The sequence below is a fragment of the Homarus americanus genome, unplaced genomic scaffold, assembly GCF_018991925.1.
Source record: "Homarus americanus isolate GMGI-L3 unplaced genomic scaffold, GMGI_Hamer_2.0 scaffold24523, whole genome shotgun sequence".
Lineage (NCBI taxonomy): Eukaryota > Metazoa > Arthropoda > Malacostraca > Decapoda > Nephropidae > Homarus > Homarus americanus.
This window is the reverse complement of record NW_024744357.1, coordinates 942,673-960,539: the sequence shown is the minus strand read 5'-3', so window position 1 is coordinate 960,539 and position 17,867 is coordinate 942,673. Positions and strand designations below refer to the sequence as shown.

General features: G+C 39.2%; 4 protein-coding genes across 4 annotated transcripts; all 4 read left to right on the top strand.

Moving 5' to 3' along the window:
- Window positions 1-404: 404 nt before the first annotated feature.
- Window positions 405-1,318, top strand: LOC121877839 (DNA-directed RNA polymerase II subunit rpb1-like). The gene is made up of 3 exons (XM_042383728.1): window positions 405-469; window positions 580-717; window positions 924-1,318. The coding sequence occupies exons 1-3, from the start codon at window positions 458-460 to the stop codon at window positions 1,221-1,223; spliced, it is 450 nt and encodes a 149-aa protein (XP_042239662.1). The 5' UTR covers window positions 405-457; the 3' UTR covers window positions 1,224-1,318.
- Window positions 1,319-4,638: 3,320 nt separating this feature from the next.
- On the top strand, window positions 4,639-5,522 carry LOC121877842 (DNA-directed RNA polymerase II subunit rpb1-like). Its single transcript, XM_042383734.1, has 3 exons — window positions 4,639-4,673; window positions 4,784-4,921; window positions 5,128-5,522. Exons 1-3 carry the CDS (start codon window positions 4,662-4,664, stop codon window positions 5,425-5,427), a joined length of 450 nt encoding a protein of 149 aa, XP_042239668.1. The 5' UTR covers window positions 4,639-4,661; the 3' UTR covers window positions 5,428-5,522.
- A 5,072-nt stretch (window positions 5,523-10,594) lies between these two features.
- On the top strand, window positions 10,595-11,491 carry LOC121877797 (pro-resilin-like). The gene is made up of 3 exons (XM_042383674.1): window positions 10,595-10,646; window positions 10,755-10,892; window positions 11,112-11,491. Exons 1-3 carry the CDS (start codon window positions 10,620-10,622, stop codon window positions 11,391-11,393), a joined length of 447 nt encoding a protein of 148 aa, XP_042239608.1. The 5' UTR covers window positions 10,595-10,619; the 3' UTR covers window positions 11,394-11,491.
- Window positions 11,492-13,660: 2,169 nt separating this feature from the next.
- On the top strand, window positions 13,661-14,717 carry LOC121877769 (cuticle protein 8-like). The gene is made up of 3 exons (XM_042383628.1): window positions 13,661-13,742; window positions 13,927-14,043; window positions 14,347-14,717. Exons 1-3 carry the CDS (start codon window positions 13,677-13,679, stop codon window positions 14,626-14,628), a joined length of 465 nt encoding a protein of 154 aa, XP_042239562.1. The 5' UTR covers window positions 13,661-13,676; the 3' UTR covers window positions 14,629-14,717.
- Window positions 14,718-17,867: the final 3,150 nt, after the last annotated feature.

Below are 17,867 nucleotides of genomic sequence, written 5' to 3'. Positions count from 1 at the left end.
GGTGAGGAGTGATCGTCTCCCAGATGTTGGGGGCGATTTGGCACTTTTACAGGTTTGTTTTTAGGCTATCATTATACCTTTTCAGTTAGTTTGCAAGGACACATTACTTTCAATTAATGACAAGTTAAGTATTCCATTCACTTAGCAATATTATAATATATTAAATTATTGGTATTCGTCTTCAACAATAAGTAGCTGGAAAGTGACAATGAATACAACTGGAGCGTAAACTACTGTATATGAACCTTCTGGGAGCGTCCAGTCCCTGTAATTGAAAGGTCTTTATGGTGGAGGCTCTAGAGAGGCGTAGTCACTCCCACCAGTCCCAAGGTCCACCCTCCTTTCCCTTTCAAAACTAATGATGTCGTGAAGATCAAGGTGGGTACAGTATGGAGTATATATACCGCGTCTGGGCATCTCTGGACATCAGTCTCAATCTTCGCTGACCACAGATAACATGTCTTACAAGGTATACGGTCTTTTGAGACATAATCTCTTCCTGCATGTAAACTGTGGCTGGTGTTATGTTCCAGCACCCGAGTGAAATACTCATGTCAAACTGTATATTATGCTTTACAGGTTTTCGTCGTAGCAGCCCTCGTGGCCGTCATCTCGGCTGATAACCGCCCTTCTTACAACCCTCCACCTACGCCCTACAACCCTCCAGCTCCCTCCTACAATGCTCCAGCTCCCTCCTACAATGCTCCTGAACCTGTGGTAAGCAAATTTAAGGACCTGAACTCTTCAAGATTAGTTTGAAGCCATGTGTATATGCCATATTAAATTTCATCAGTAAAAGTAAATTTTTATCATCCAGCTTTACCTAAGCACAAGCAAAATGGTTATACTAATAGAATATATTACTCATTGCTAGTTTGTAAAATTAAAATACAATATTGACAAGTTTTTACTTTTATTTCAAGGGTCCTGCACAGTACAACTACAACTGGGCAGTGAAGGACGACTACTCCAGCAACGACTTCGGCCACGATGAAACTCGTGATGGTTACGACACTCAGGGATCTTATTATGTTCAGCTTCCCGACGGTCGTCTGCAGAGGGTTACCTATACTGTGAACGGCGACTCCGGCTACGTGGCTCAAGTCGAATATGAGGGTGAGGCCCAGTACCCAGCCCACCAGCCCGCCCCCAGCTACCAGCCCGCCCCCAGCTACCAGCCTGCTCCCAGCTACCAGCCCACCCCTAAGCCCAGCTATGCTTAAATCTTATCACTGAATTATATTCGATTATTTTATATATTTATAGCAACGCATATAAACTCGTAATTGAAATTCTAATAAAAAATAGCTCAATGTGATATATTGTATTACCGTCCTCAGTTAATCATATCAAGATATTACTACATTTAGTTTAGTACGTGTATAGATATACAGACATACACGTTAGGGTGCGTAGAGACAAAGCAGCTATACGGTGTACATAGACCATGGAGGTACTGTACAACATAAGAATATATGAATGGAGGAAACTGCAGCGGGCCTATTGGCTCATACTGGGCAGTCCCGTTTACACTCGACTGAAGGACCAGCTGCTTTTTCACACCCCCCCAGCTGCAAGCTCATCACCAATGAAGAGATATCCTATTGGCCTTTGAGAAGGATGTTGGCTCAATCCTGGCACAGGCAAGCAAATACGGTGACGCGATCCATCTAGCCAAGGCTGCTGGGATGATACGACGGGACATGCTTCAGCACAAGTCACACTTCAGCAGTACATTTCATGAAGGATGCATTGAACAGGCTGTTCCACCATCACTGCTTCAATTTGTATGCATGATCGAACATGGTGCAGATATCAAATCCCAACTCTAACATGGCACATCGAAGTCTGACCTTGCTATGTCACAGCTCTTACAGTACAACTGCTTTGCCAACTACAAGGTAGGAACACAAATCCACAGACACTACAAGGACCATGAGACACCTTTTGCTATCTACGTCGGCATGTCTGTGTTTGCTAAGACAAGAAAGAGGCAGCTCATCGACATGCTGCATGAAAATGGGGTCAGCATTTCATATGACAGAGTTCTACAATTATCAGCCCAGCTAGGAGAAGCAGTTGTATGCCAGTACGTGGAAGATGGAGTGGTGTGTCCACCATTCTTGAGGAAGCAGTTGTTCACGACTTCAGCAGTGGACAACATTGACCACAACCCCACTGCGACTACGGCCAAAACGTCCTTACATGGGACCAGTGTGTCCATCTTCCAACATCCAAGTGGATAAAAATGTTACAATGAACTTAAAACTATAAAAAAATCATCTGAGAATCCTTGAAAACATACATATCGACACCAAGATCACTCAGATTGACCAACTACATCAATTTCTATAAGAAAAATCAACTTTTGAAGGTCAATATGGCGGCCATCTTGAAAAATGGCTGCTATCTTGGAATTTCAAATGACCAATCAGACAGACTTGACTAGTAACCATTAGAGAATTACCATGCCACAATTGGTGCTTGTATCACCATTTGCATGATTCTCTTGAAAATTTGCATTTAACTGCCCCACTATTACTCAAATGTGTATCTATTTATGAAAATATAGTGAGTCAATCTCCCCCCTCCTTCCTTAACCATCACCTTCAGAATGGCTCACCTCCAGACCGCACATTGAATCAATCTCCCTTACCCACCACCTCCAGAATGACTCAACTCTATACCTCACAGTGACTCAATCTCCCGTACCCACCACCCCCTGAATGACTCAACTCCATACCTCACAGTGACTCAATCGCCCTTACCCACCACCTCCAGAATGACTCAACTCTATACCACATAGTAACTCAAACTTCCTAAGTGAATTATATTAAACGAATAAAAATATAATTACTTGTGTTAATTATCTTATTATAATCTCTATAAATTTAAATTAATATAATTTTGATTAAATTTAAACATACACCACTTCTTAACACCGGAAATAAAATCATCATTGGTGTTTCTCTTGTGACATCGGCAGAGAAGATCAATTCCAAATTTGGAGCATTGTATCCGGGCCAACACTATGTATACTCCTTTGTCTATTTTAAATGAACCACGTAACATATGCAGGTAAAGTAAGTCATGTTTCTAGTGATATACACTTAGGCGAACACCGTGGTAAGTGCAGGGTAAGTGTTATGTTGTACAGCACCCCCCCTCCCCCTCCCCCACATACATACTTCTCACTCAAACTCATACTACAAAGAAAACCAATTATACAGTACTTAGGTTCCCTCCAATGTATATAGAGGCCATCGATCCCTCTTATCCTATTGTCTGGAAATAATGATACATATAAACTGGGGTTCAAAATGCAAAATGCATATATGTTTTGTTTTATTTTCTATTTGCAGTACGTAATTACACACACACACACACACACACACACACACACACACACACACACACACACTCACTCTTGCTACACATGAAATCAGTTTCTTCCAATGTTTATAGGACTTGCTAGTTTTAACTGAGGTACTTTCTCTTTTGGCTGCTACTACTACTACTATTTTTTTTTTCAACGTGGCCTCCAGCCTCCCCCAATAGCCACACCTTCGCCGCCATTTTATTACTTCAATATTAAATATCCTAATACATAAGTAGTTATCCTAGCTGTGTTGAATTAGTTGAGCCGCAGATCTATGTGGCATTCAGTGACTGAAGCCTCATAATCAATATCTGCAGCAGTTTTCGGCTTTGGGGCCGAAGCTCTCGTTCCCCTGAGGCAGAGCAAAGCCGACCGAAGGAGAGAGAAGGACAGTCGACATCTCATCCAGGCTGTAACATAACTTCTGGGCTGCTGCTTCTGTTCGGAGATCACTTCCGCCAGTCTGGCGTAGAAGCATCTTGCTCTTGGTCCCATCCCACCAGAGGTTGTGAACACTAGAGGAGTGAAGCTGCCTTGATCAACGTTCTGAATTCTCTCGGAATCGAGTATGAAGATACAACTATACGAGTTATTAAGGATGACGCTTTCGTTGGTGAGCTCTGAGGTGATTCGAGAGGCCGACACGTAACCAACAAGGCCGTTTACAGATGTTGCACGTGTGGAGGGCCACATCTAGTGCGGGAGGGGCGGCGGCAACGTCTTTTCGGCACTGGCGCTTGTTTGCCTCGGTATGCAGTCGGGCTGATTCGAAAGTATTGAAACTCTCGTGTAGGTTAGATTAGGTTAGGTTAGGTTAGCATTACGGTGAGGAGTGATCGTCTCCCAGGTGTTGGGGGCGATTTGGCACTTTTACAGGTTTGTTTTTAGGCTATCATTATACCTTTTCAGTTAGTTTGCAAGGACACATTACTTTCAAACAATGACAAGTTAAGTATTCCATTCACTTAGCAATATTATAATATATTAAATTATTGGTATTCGTCTTCAACAATAAGTAGCTGGAAAAGTGACAATGAATACAACTGGAGCATAAACTACTGTATATGAACCTTCTGGGAGCGTCCAGTCCCTGTAATTGAAAGGTCTTTATGGTGGAGGCTCTAGAGAGGCGTAGTCACTCCCACCAGTCCCAAGGTCCACCCTCCTTTCCCTTTCAAAACTAATGATGTCGTGAAGATCAAGGTGGGTACAGTATGGAGTATATATACCGCGTCTGGGCATCTCTGGACATCAGTCTCAATCTTCGCTGACCACAGATAACATGTCTTACAAGGTATACGGTCTTTTGAGACATAATCTCTTCCTGCATGTAAACTGTGGCTGGTGTTATGTTCCAGCACCCGAGTGAAATACTCATGTCAAACTGTATATTATGCTTTACAGGTTTTCGTCGTAGCAGCCCTCGTGGCCCTCATCTCGGCTGATAACCGCCCTTCTTACAACCCTCCACCTACGCCCTACAACCCTCCAGCTCCCTCCTACAATGCTCCAGCTCCCTCCTACAATGCTCCTGAACCTGTGGTAAGCAAATTTAAGGACCTGAACTCTTCAAGATTAGTTTGAAGCCATGTGTATATGCCATATTAAATTTCATCAGTAAAAGTAAATTTTTATCATCCAGCTTTACCTAAGCACAAGCAAAATGGTTATACTAATAGAATATATTACTCATTGCTAGTTTATAAAATTAAAATACAATATTGACAAGTTTTTACTTTTATTTCAAGGGTCCTGCACAGTACAACTACAACTGGGCAGTGAAGGACGACTACTCCAGCAACGACTTCGGCCACGATGAAACTCGTGATGGTTACGACACTCAGGGATCTTATTATGTTCAGCTTCCCGACGGTCGTCTGCAGAGGGTTACCTATACTGTGAACGGCGACTCCGGCTACGTGGCTCAAGTCGAATATGAGGGTGAGGCCCAGTACCCAGCCCACCAGCCCGCCCCCAGCTACCAGCCCGCCCCCAGCTACCAGCCTGCTCCCAGCTACCAGCCCACCCCTAAGCCCAGCTATGCTTAAATCTTATCACTGAATTATATTCGATTATTTTATATATTTATAGCAACGCATATAAACTCGTAATTGAAATTCTAATAAAAAATAGCTCAATGTGATATATTGTATTACCGTCCTCAGTTAATCATATCAAGATATTACTACATTTAGTTTAGTACGTGTATAGATATACAGACATACACGTCAGGGTGCGTAGAGACAAAGCAGCTATACGGTGTACATAGACCATGGAGGTACTGTACAACATAAGAATATATGAATGGAGGAAACTGCAGCGGGCCTATTGGCTCATACTGGGCAGTCCCGTTTACACTCGACTGAAGGACCAGCTGCTTTTTCACATCCCCCAGCTGCAAGCTCATCACCAATGAAGAGATATCCTATTGGCCTTTGAGAAGGATGTTGGCTCAATCCTGGCACAGGCAAGCAAATACGGTGACGCGATCCATCTAGCCAAGGCTGCTGGGATGATACGACGGGACATGCTTCAGCACAAGTCACACTTCAGCAGTACATTTCATGAAGGATGCATTGAACAGGCTGTTCCACCATCACTGCTTCAATTTGTATGCATGATCGAACATGGTGCAGATATCAAATCCCAACTCTAACATGGCGCATCGAAGTCTGACCTTGCTATGTCACAGCTCTTACAGTACAACTGCTTTGCCAACTACAAGGTAGGAACACAAATCCACAGACACTACAAGGACCATGAGACACCTTTTGCTATCTACGTCGGCATGTCTGTGTTTGCTAAGACAAGAAAGAGGCAGCTCATCGACATGCTGCATGAAAATGGGGTCAGCATTTCATATGACAGAGTTCTACAGACCAGCTAGGAGAAGCAGTTGTATGCCAGTACGTGAAAGATGGAGTGGTGTGTCCACCATTCTTGAGGAAGCAGTTGTTCACGACTTCAGCAGTGGACAACATTGACCACAACCCCACTGCGACTACGGCCAAAACGTCCTTCCATGGGACCAGTGTGTCCATCTTCCAACATCCAAGTGGATAAAAATGTTACAATGAACTTAAAACTATAAAAAAATCAACTGAAAATCCTTGAAAACATACATATCGACACCAAAATCACTCAGATTGACCAACTACATCAATTTCTATAAGAAAAATCAACTTTTGAAGGTCAATATGGCGGCCATCTTGATAAATGGCTCCTATCTTGGATTTTCAAATGACCAATCAGGCAGACTTGACTAGTAACCATTACAGAATTACCATGCCAAAATTGGTGCTTGTATCACCATTTGCATGATCCTCTTGAAAATTTCCATTTAACTGCCCCACTATTACTCAAATGTGTATCTATTTATGAAAATATAGTGAGTCAATCTCCCCCCTCCTTCCTTACCCATCACCTTCAGAATGGCTCACCTCCAGACCGCACAGTGACTCAATCTCCCTTACCCACCACCTCTAGAATGACTCAACTCTATACCTCAGTGACTCAATCTCCCTTATGCACCACCTCCAGAATGACTCAACTCTATACCTCACAATGACTCAATCTCCCTTACCCACCATCTCCAGAATGACTCAACTCTATACCTCACAGTGACTCAATCTCCCTTACCCACCACCTCCAGAATGACTCAACTCTATACCACATAGTAACTCAAACTCCCTAAGTGAATTATATTAAACGAATAAAAATATAATTACTCGTGTTAATTATCTTATTATAATCTCTATAAATTTAAATTAATATAATTTTGATTCAATTTAAACATACACCACTTCTTAACACCGGAAATAAAATCATCATTGGTGTTTCTCTTGTGACGTCGACAGAGAAGATCAAATTCCAAATTTGGAGCATTGTATCCGGGCCAACACTATGTATTCTCCTTTGTCTATTTTAAATGAACCACGTAACATATGCAGGTAAAGTAAGTCATGTTCTTAGTGATATACACTTAGGCGAACACCGTGGTAAGTGCAGGGTAAGTGTTATGTTGTACAGCACCCCCCTCCCCCTCCCCCACATACATACTTCTCACTCAAACTCATACTACAAAGAAAACCAATTATACAGTACTTAGGTTCCCTCCAATGTATATAGAGGCCATCCATCCCTCTTATCCTATTGTCTGGAAATAATGATACATATAAACTGGGGTTCAAAATGCAAAATGCATATATGTTTTGTTTTATTTTTCTATTTGCAGTATGTAACTACACACACACACACACACACACATATATATATATATATATATATATATATATATATATATATATATATATATATATATATATATATATATATATATATATATATATATATATATATATATCTTGATAAAATCACACGGGAAAATGGAAACAACGGAGTACCTTAGCTTTCGTCTTTATTCAAGACATCTTCAGAGGCAACTGGATTACATGGACAGAGAGAGGCTTAAATATACAGGGTGACCTAAAAACATGAGGTCAGGTCATAATGATGACATCCACTAATCCCCACACCAACACACACGTAGAGGAGCTTAAGAGAAGGGTGATGACGTGACTAGACAGGTCAGGTCAGAAAAAAGGGACCCACAAAATAACTATCATACATCAAGATCAAAGGTTTTCAAAGCATTTTTAACCTTGGGCCACTGACAAATAAATTTATGTAACATATTATCAGTTTTGAACTGACCATCACTAAGGTTTATTGATTTTAATTCCTTAATCAAACTAGCTTCAACCAGAAGTCTTTCTGTGACACAAGATGATTTGAATACTTCTAAGCTTTTTTCCCAAGCAATGGGGTGATTATTATTCCTAACATGAACGAACAAGGCACTGCTTTCAGATGCAGTTCTGATATTATACTTATGTTGTTTGATTCTGAGCTGCAGTGTTTTTCCTGTCTGACCTACATAATTACAATTACATTTGCTACATGGAATACAATAAACACTTCCATTTACATTCAAACTTGGGCTATTCCTTATTAACATATTGGTAATGGTTGAGTCATACTTGAAAACAACATTAATATTTAGAAGCTTGAGGGACCGAACTAACGGGACAAATTCATCACGATAGGGCAGAGTCAAAATATTCTTAAGTGTAGGAACTTGTCTGGTTTGAGAGGAATGAAAGGATTTTTTAGCCCTTTTAAAGCAACGATCAACAAACACAGAAGGGTACCCAAGTTTCTGTGCAATAGAACGAATGTGTTTAAAATTCATTTACATGATATATATATATATATATATATATATATATATATATATATATATATATATATATATATATATATATATATATATATATATATATATGAAACAAAGAAGTATGTTTGTTTGTTTGTGTGTGTGTGTGTCCGCACGAGAATCTCGGAAACTACTTTACCGATCTGGAGTGGTGATGGATGGTGTTATATGTAGTGGTGTTGGTGACGGTGGTAGTGACAACCAAACTTTAAACGTTAATGTCAAAGTTAGAATCATAAACAAAGATTAAAATTTTTTTGGTTTCGTACGCTGTTTTATTTCTTCAAAATTCCTCCCGGCAGAGTAAAATGTTCCGAACTTATTAAACATTTAATAAATACACCAAAATTTATCCTATAATTCTGGCTGCATGTCTTCCTCTATCGTCGGGAAGGAAAAACACAGTTTTGAGTAAGTAATTGTATCGGGTAAAAGTATAATGAGGATCAAATTCGGTGAGCTGTAAAGAGTTGTGGTAAATCAAAATAACTCAGTAAAAACATGAAGAAGTATTATTATAGCTATTGATAAACAGAGAGATCATTAGCGTACACTGGAGCTAGAGAATAAGAGAAACATATTTCGGCATACATTTATTAACGTTATGAAGTGTAGACAAAAATATAAAGTACACCATAAGAAATGATTACATCTAATTAATTCCAAAGTATACATAATTTATATGTATCAATAAACTTAAGGGGCAGTGTTACGATTATTCAGATATATATATATATATATATATATATATATATATATATATAAACATTGAAGCATGGTTAAGAATCAATAACTGTAAAAAAAAATATATTCAGCTATAAAAATCTAATAAGTTAGTTTAGAGGTTTCAGATATAGTAAAACTTAATTTGATGCTTTGTATGGTCAACCAATGTTGAATTAATACTGTTAAAAAGAATCACGTCAGCATTACGAGGCATTGTGTTTGTAGACCAGTGAGGTGAACCTCTTAAGGGAACACCCAGTTATGAAACACAGCGAGAACCTGCTTGAGCTTCTGTTATTAAGACACAAAAAATATAGTCCATGAGAGCATCGTTAAAACAGTGACCATCTGTAAGTGAGTGAAGAGATTATGAAACGATAGTATAAGTTTGTACACTTTGGATTTTTTTAAGATGTAATTGATAATCGAAACAATGCGTAATAAATAATATAGTTTGAAAGACAGCATAATAAATCTGAAAACGTCTACTTATTAAGTTTGGAGTAGAAAATAAACATATTTTTTATCACATTAGCTCAAGCCATCTTCAAGATTTTTGTCAACACGTGAAAATTATTGCAACTGTACTACACATTTTTTTAACATTGTTCTTTCTGCATAATTCTTTCAATTTAAAGCTGAAATCTCTCTTATATCATCTCATTTAAATAATTTAAGACAAATCTAGTATACATACAAATATAAGTATAAGATGCAAATATAATTATGGGTAAAAAAAACTTTTATAGATAAAATTGCAAGAACAGTGCAGGTATACACACAACCACTGGTACAAGTATATAAATAAAAACAAGTACATGCACAGGTACAAATATAAGCATACATACATATCGAAGCACCGATGTTTCTACAAGTCTAGGTACATATAAAACCACAGATAAAATAATACATATTTTCAAATAATAAGATACGCATACAACTCAGTTATCAATATCGAGATCTATTACATTCGTGCCTCATCTTCAACAGCAAGTCACTGGAAAATTGGTCATAAGCCAACTGGAGCGTAAACTATATACAACCTTTTGGGAGCATCACGTCCAAAGATTGTGAAGTCTTCTAGGGGAAGGCGTTAGAGAGGCGTGGTCACACCCACCATTGTCAAGGTCCACCCTCCTTTCCCTTTCAAAACTGATGATGTCATGAAGATCGAGGTTGGTGGAGTATACAGTATATATACCGCGTCTGGGCATCTCCGGGCATCAGTCTCACTGTTCCATGACTACAGATAACATGTCTTACAAGGTACATGGTCTTTTAAGGCTATTTTTTGCTTCGTGTAGGAATTCGCCGGTGTTATGTTCCAGCACCCGAGTGAAATACTCATGTAAAACTGTATATTATGCTTTACAGATTTTCGTCGTAGCAGCCCTCGTGGCCGTCATCTCAGCAGATAACCGCCCTTCTTACAACCCTCCACCTACACCCTACAACCCTCCAGCTCCCTCCTACAATGCTCCAGCTCCCTCCTACAATGCTCCTGAACCTGTGGTAAGCACATTTACTAACCTGAACACGACAAAATTAGTTTGTAGCCATGGGTATTTTACCCATGGCTACAAACTAATCAACAATAACAGTACATTTTTACCATCCAGCATAAACCTAAGAGCAAACGCACACAGAATGTTTGTATTAATAAAAACATTACTCGTAGCCAGTTTCTAGGATACATTTGCAGTGTTGACAAGTTCTGACTTTGATTTCCAGGGTCCTGCTCAGTACAACTTCAACTGGGCAGTTAAGGACGACTACTCCAGCAACGACTTCGGCCACGATGAAACTCGTGATGGTTACGACACTCAGGGATCTTATTATGTTCAGCTTCCTGACGGTCGTCTACAGAGGGTTACCTACACCGTGAACGGCGACTCTGGCTACTTGGCTCAGGTCGAATACCAGGGTGAAGCCCAGTACCCAGCCCAACAGCCCGCCCCCAGCTATCAGCCAGCACCCAGTTACCAGCCCGCCCCTAGGCCCAGCTACGCTTAGATCTGTTCACTAAATGATAATCGATTTTTTTTTATTTATAACTCCTCATACAAAACTCTCAACTCACTGTGAAAATAATAAAAAATAGTTAAAGGTGACCTATTGTATTATCATCCCTAATGAAAGACATCAAGATGTTACTAAGGCTAACAAAACACAGTTAATTAATTAATTGATGAAAATCCTCATAAAAATTTACAGTTAATTCGCCATGTATTTAGGTGATGCATACATACTGTTCAGCATGTGTATTACCATTGTCGGTATACGGTGTACATAAACTATGAAGGTTTACAGTTTCCAATGCACTAAAGGCATACAACAATAATAAGCAATTTGAACAAGAATAGCAAACAAAAGCTATCACATGCGTACTTCCATGAGGGTTATCCACAACTCATGATTGTGTGTGTGTGTGTGTTCTTTGTTTTTTTACGGTGTCACACTAGTACTGTTGGCATCCTCTGTCAACACTCTATACTCAGTCTCCTCCCCCGTATTTTAATCTTTATTTCTATTCACTCTCACCCTACAGGGTTAGTCATAATTATCCTAAATAGAAAATATTAAGGAAAAACCATAACTTATATGACAAACGATGAGTTTTTAACGAAAAAATAACAATACAATTGTGAAATGATTCGGCCACAAAATATTTTTTTTATTTAAAAGACTGAGTATATATTAGTGTTCCAAGTTTGTGAAATATAACTTATATATTCGTTTTATGTGTAGAGGAAGAGAAAATCACAACAATTTGCCATTAACGTCATAGCTGTACATGCTTTAACTTGGCCTAGGGCTGCAGCAGGTAGGATTAGATACATTCACTTCACTCATCATGTCTTAAGAATATTTAGAAAAGGAGTAAAATTTTACTAATACTGTACAGTCTACTTTTGTACCCTGACCAAAGTTTCCTCTACTTCGTTACACCACAGTGAGGAATAATGTTGTTGTGTGCACCAATGTCAAATAATGTGTGGAGGTGTGCCATTAGTAGAAATAAGAGTTGTACTGTATCTTATCAGTGTTAAAGTTCCCAGAAATATGTAAAAAGTAAATAAAACATAAAAACAAGGGATATGAACACAGTACGTTGCTTATGATAAGTGTTTTGTATGAAAAAGAGATGTCACTGACAATTTGCGAGCCTGGAAAATTAAGCGCACGGCACTTGATTAACTGTTACGCGGTCGAGCAAGCACGCATCTATGAGGTAACATTGGGCCTGACCCTATACTTTGCCTAGTAATTGGAGTTTCTTTGAGTCAGCCTTACCAAAGGAAACAAACAAGTGGAAAAAGCGGGAAGATTAAATTAATTCTCTGCATGTTGTACGGCTTTTGAAGAAGATCCAACACCCAGAGGAGTAAGGCATGTGAACTGATCTCATTCATTCACTCCGTGTTATACATTCTTTACTGTGACTAAAAGAGAGAAACAGTCTTAAAAGATTGCCAATAACTCTATTTTAGTGTTCACCTGGCCTAAGAGGGATGGTGTAGATATATTAGTATTGTCGGTCTCTCGTAAATACACTCGTAGCCTGAGGGACGACGGGAAGGTGGTGCCGGTGAGGTAATGAAGGCGTTCCCAATGTTTTTGTTCATCATAACCCAAGGGATGATGTGTATTTAGTTTAGTCTGGTGGATTCCAGGATAGATGAAAAGGGTTTAAAAGAATTTGCAGTGATATATTTTCCCTATTATATGACTTAAGGACTAAAATCATTGTTTGGTTATAAATCAATGAATTTATCTTTGAATTTCCCTCCATCTTACGCCCACTAAAGAATGTTCATAACTTCCTCTCTTATAATAGAGTCAAAACAAAGAAACAGACAACGCTGAGTTTCTCTCAGAATAAGTATGGCATAAAAATCTGACGACGCAGAAGACCTCACGTCAGCCAGCCCGGGGACAAAACATGATATAATGCCTAATCATTTTTTCTGGTTTCAACAACGGTGAACAATAATCAGAGGATTATGGCTTTTGGGAACATTACACTGCAGACAAATGGCCATACGTTGTATATAATGACAATTTGTGAAACATGAAGTAGCTCGAAGATGTTTCGGTTTGTCTTCATCAGCCATCTGGTGGGTTCGACGTGGAGCGTGAACTCTGACCTTCTGTTAGGTCAGTCAAGGTTACGAAGCTCATCACGCTTTAGACTAGTTCTCGCGGTCACTCCACCGCATAGAAAAAGTGATTCCTTTCCCTCTCACAGTTGGTGACGTCACTACGGGTCAAGTGGGTGGAGCTACCTGTATATAAATGGTGCCGAGCATCCCTGGGCATCAGCCTTCGTCTTTACCAGCAACCGATAACATGGTCCACAAGGTAAGCTCTTGTGATCGCAGCTAAAGTAATTCTAAGTACACCTATATCGGCAAACTCCAGATATCCTTAAAACAAAATTCCATAAGGTGCTCTAATATTTACGTCTGTAGTGGTGAAAACTGAAGAATCTACAAACAAAAGTGTGTACGTTATTTGAACTAACCTTAATTCTTTGGTATTACAGCTTTTCTTCCTGGCCGCCCTGGTGGCAGTCGCGTTAGCCGACAACCGTCCCACCTACAACCCTCCACCTCCCACCTACAACGCTCCCACTCCTTCCTACAACGCTCCTGAGCCTGTGGTAAGCAAAATATTCTATATAATGATATCAATTTCTTGAGATATATTCCAAAAATTTTATGAGCCCAGATATTCAAAAGATTTATTCTACGTATTCTAAGTTCGTAAATCCTAAGAGATCAATGTTTATATAGGGATTCTTACGTTTAGATGCTTTCAGTCTAATAGCCAGGACATTTAAAACTTCTGTCGTTAGTTAGTGACTGATTTTCTTCGCATTCTCAAAAGCATAGACGATGGCACATTAATATGGGGTCTTTATGTATTTCATATTTGACAATAACAAATTACGTCCCTGATGCAGGGTCCTGCTCAGTACAACTTCAACTGGGCAGTGAAGGACGACTACTCCGGCAACGACTTCGGCCACGATGAAGCTCGTGATGGTTACGACACACAGGGATCTTATTATGTTCAGCTTCCTGACGGTCGTCTACAGAGGGTTACGTACACCGTGAACGGCGACTCCGGCTACTTGGCTCAGGTGGAATACCAGGGTGAAGCCCAGTACCCAGCCCAACAGCCCGCTCCCAGTTACCAGCCCGCACCTAGCTACCAGCCAGCCCCTAGGCCCACCTACGCTTAAATTTAATCACAGACTGATACTCGACGCTTTAAGTTTAAGAAATGGAATTATTTGCATATTTTATTATAAAATAAAGAATACAAAGCAAACATATGTATCTATGTCACTTATTAACATTAGAGAAACGGTCTGTTGATGTCATGAGTACTGTAATAGAAGACACAAGTAGGCCGACACAATAATAACTTCAGTTATACGCTCAGTCATCTCCGATAATTTTTACTAATGCCCGCTGTGGATTTTGGCAGGACTCAATGAATAACAATGAACAGGTAATTTACAGGGCTTATATCAATTTAGACACTAAAAGAGCACCTTTGTTTAAATCAGATCTTGAATAATAGGCAGTCCACTGTTAACGAGATGTCAAAAGACGCCGTAATTTTTTTTTTCGTATTTTATCGAAATTTTGTATGTGATTGTCTTGGTTACAAAGAAAGATCTCTAGAAATGTTGTAACCAATTTGGAAATGAAGACGGCCACCATGGCTAAACTCGAAAGAATCTTTGTTCTTATTGAAGGACTTAACTTCTTGACCGATCTCCTTAAAACCTGGATAATATGTTAACTGATCTTCATGGATCTTAAAAATTATTATCACTCCAAGGTGTGAACTATCATAGAAGATATTATAATGAATATCTTCCTCAAATTATGAAGGTTGCTGTTCAGTGTAAGAATTATGATTAGTATAAACGATATTTAAGGGCACTGGTCATTGACGAGCCTCAGTTCATTAAAAACAAGATGCTGCCCCGGTCTTGCTCACAGTAGACTGAACAGTCAACTAGCAAAGTCTTATAGTGATAACATTCTGGTCCACATTCCAAGATTCTCGTAGCTAGAGGAGTGAGGCTACTTCTAACTGGCTCACTTAAGCTGCTGCACAAATTAGGTGATCAAAGCTGTGTATAAAATTTGCCATAACAAGATTCGTTTCATGGAAAGCAAGAAGAAAAAAATATATAAAATTTCGTATAATGATTGAAATGGTTACGACACTCAGGGATCTTATTATGTTCAGCTTCCCGACGGAAGTTTGCAGAGGGTTACCTACACCGTGAACGGCGACTCTGGCTACTTGGCTCAGGTGGAATACCAGGGTGAAACCCAGTACCCAGCCCAACAGCCCGCCCCCAGCGACCAACCAGCATCCAGTTACCACCCCGCCCTTAGGCCCAGCTACGCTTAGATCTGTTCACTAAATGATAATCGATTTTTTTTTATAACAACTCATACAAAACTCTCAAATCACTGTAAAAATAATAAAAAAATAGTTAAAGGTGACCTATTGTATTATCATCCCTAATGAAAGACATCACGATGTTACTAAGCCTAAACAAACACAATTAATTAATTAATTGATTAAAATCCTCATAAAAATTTACAGTTAATTCGCCATGTATTTAGGTGATGCATACATACTGTTCAGCATGTGTATTACCATTGTCGGTATACGGTGTACATAAACTATGAAGGTTTACAGTTTCCAATGCACTAAAGGCATACAACAATAATAAGCAATTTGAACAAGAATAGCAAACAAAAGCTATCACATGCGTACTTCCATGAGGGTTATCCACAACTCATGATTGTGTGTGTGTGTGTGTTCTTTGTTTTTTTACGGTGTCACACTAGTACTGTTGGCATCCTCTGTCAACACTCTATACTCAGTCTCCTCCCCCGTATTTTAATCTTTATTTCTATTCACTCTCACCCTACAGGGTTAGTCATAATTATCCTGAATAGAAAATATTAAGGAAAAGCCATAACTTATGTGACAAACGATGAGTTTCTAACAAAAATAATCAATACAATTGTGAAATGATTCAACCACAAAATATTTGTTTAATTAAGAGACTGAGTATATATTAGCGTTCCAAGATTGTGAAATTTAACTTATATATTCGTTTTATGTGTAGAGGAAGAAAAAATCACAACAATTTGCCATTAACGTCACAGCTGTAAGTGCTTTAACTTGGCCTAGGGCTGCAGCAGGTAGGATTAGATACATTCACTTCACTCATCATGTCTTAAGAATATTTAGAAAAGGAGTAAAATTTTACTAATACTGTACAGTCTACTTTTGTACCCTGACCAAAGTTTCCTCTACTTCTTTACACACAGTGAGGAATAATGTTGTTGTGTGCACCAATGTCAAGGTAATGTGTGGAGGTGTGCCATTAGTAGAAATAAGAGTTGTACTGTATCTTATCAGTGTTAAAGTTCCCAGAGATATGTAAAAAGTAAATAAAACATAAAAACAAGGGATATGAACACAGTACGTTGCTTATGATAAGTGTTTTGTATGAAAAAGAGATGTCACTGACAATTTGCGAGCCTGGAAAATTAAGCGCATGGCACTTGATTAACTGTTACGTGGTCGCGCAAGCACGCATCTATGAGGTAACATTGGGCCTCACCCTATACTTTGCCTAGTAATTGGAGTTTCTTTGAGTCAGCCTTACCAAAGGAAACAAACAAGTGGAAAAAGCGGGAAGATTAAATTAATTCTCTGCATGTTGTACGGCTTTTGAAGAAGATCCAACACCCAGAGGAGTAAGGCATGTGAACTGATCTCATTCATTCACTCCGTGTTATACATTCTTTACTGTGACTAAAAGAGAGAAACAGTCTTAAAAGATTGCCAATAACTCTATTTTAGTGTTCACCTGGCCTAAGAGGGATGGTGTAGATATATTAGTATTGTCGGTCTCTCGTAAATACACTCGTAGCCTGAGGGACGACGGGAAGGTGGTGCCGGTGAGGTAATGAAGGCGTTCCCAATGTTTTTGTTCATCATAACCCAAGGGATGATGTGTATTTAGTTTAGTCTGGTGGATTCCAGGATAGATGAAAAGGGTTTAAAAGAATTTGCCGTGATATATATACCTATTATATGACTTAAGGACTAAAATCATTGTTTGGTTATAAATCAATGAATTTATCTTTGACTTTCCCTCCATCTTACGCCCACTAAAGAATGTTCATAACTTCCTCTCTTATAATAGCGTCTAAACAAAGAAACAGACAGCGCTGAGTTTCTCTCAGAATAAGTATGGCATGAAAATCTGACGACGCAGAAGACCTCACGTTAGCCAGCCCGGGGACAAAACATGATATAATGCATAATCATTTTTCTGGTTTCAACAACGGTGAACAATAATCAGAGGACTATGACTTTTGGGAACATTACACTGCAGACAAATGGCCATACGATGTGTATAATGACAATTTG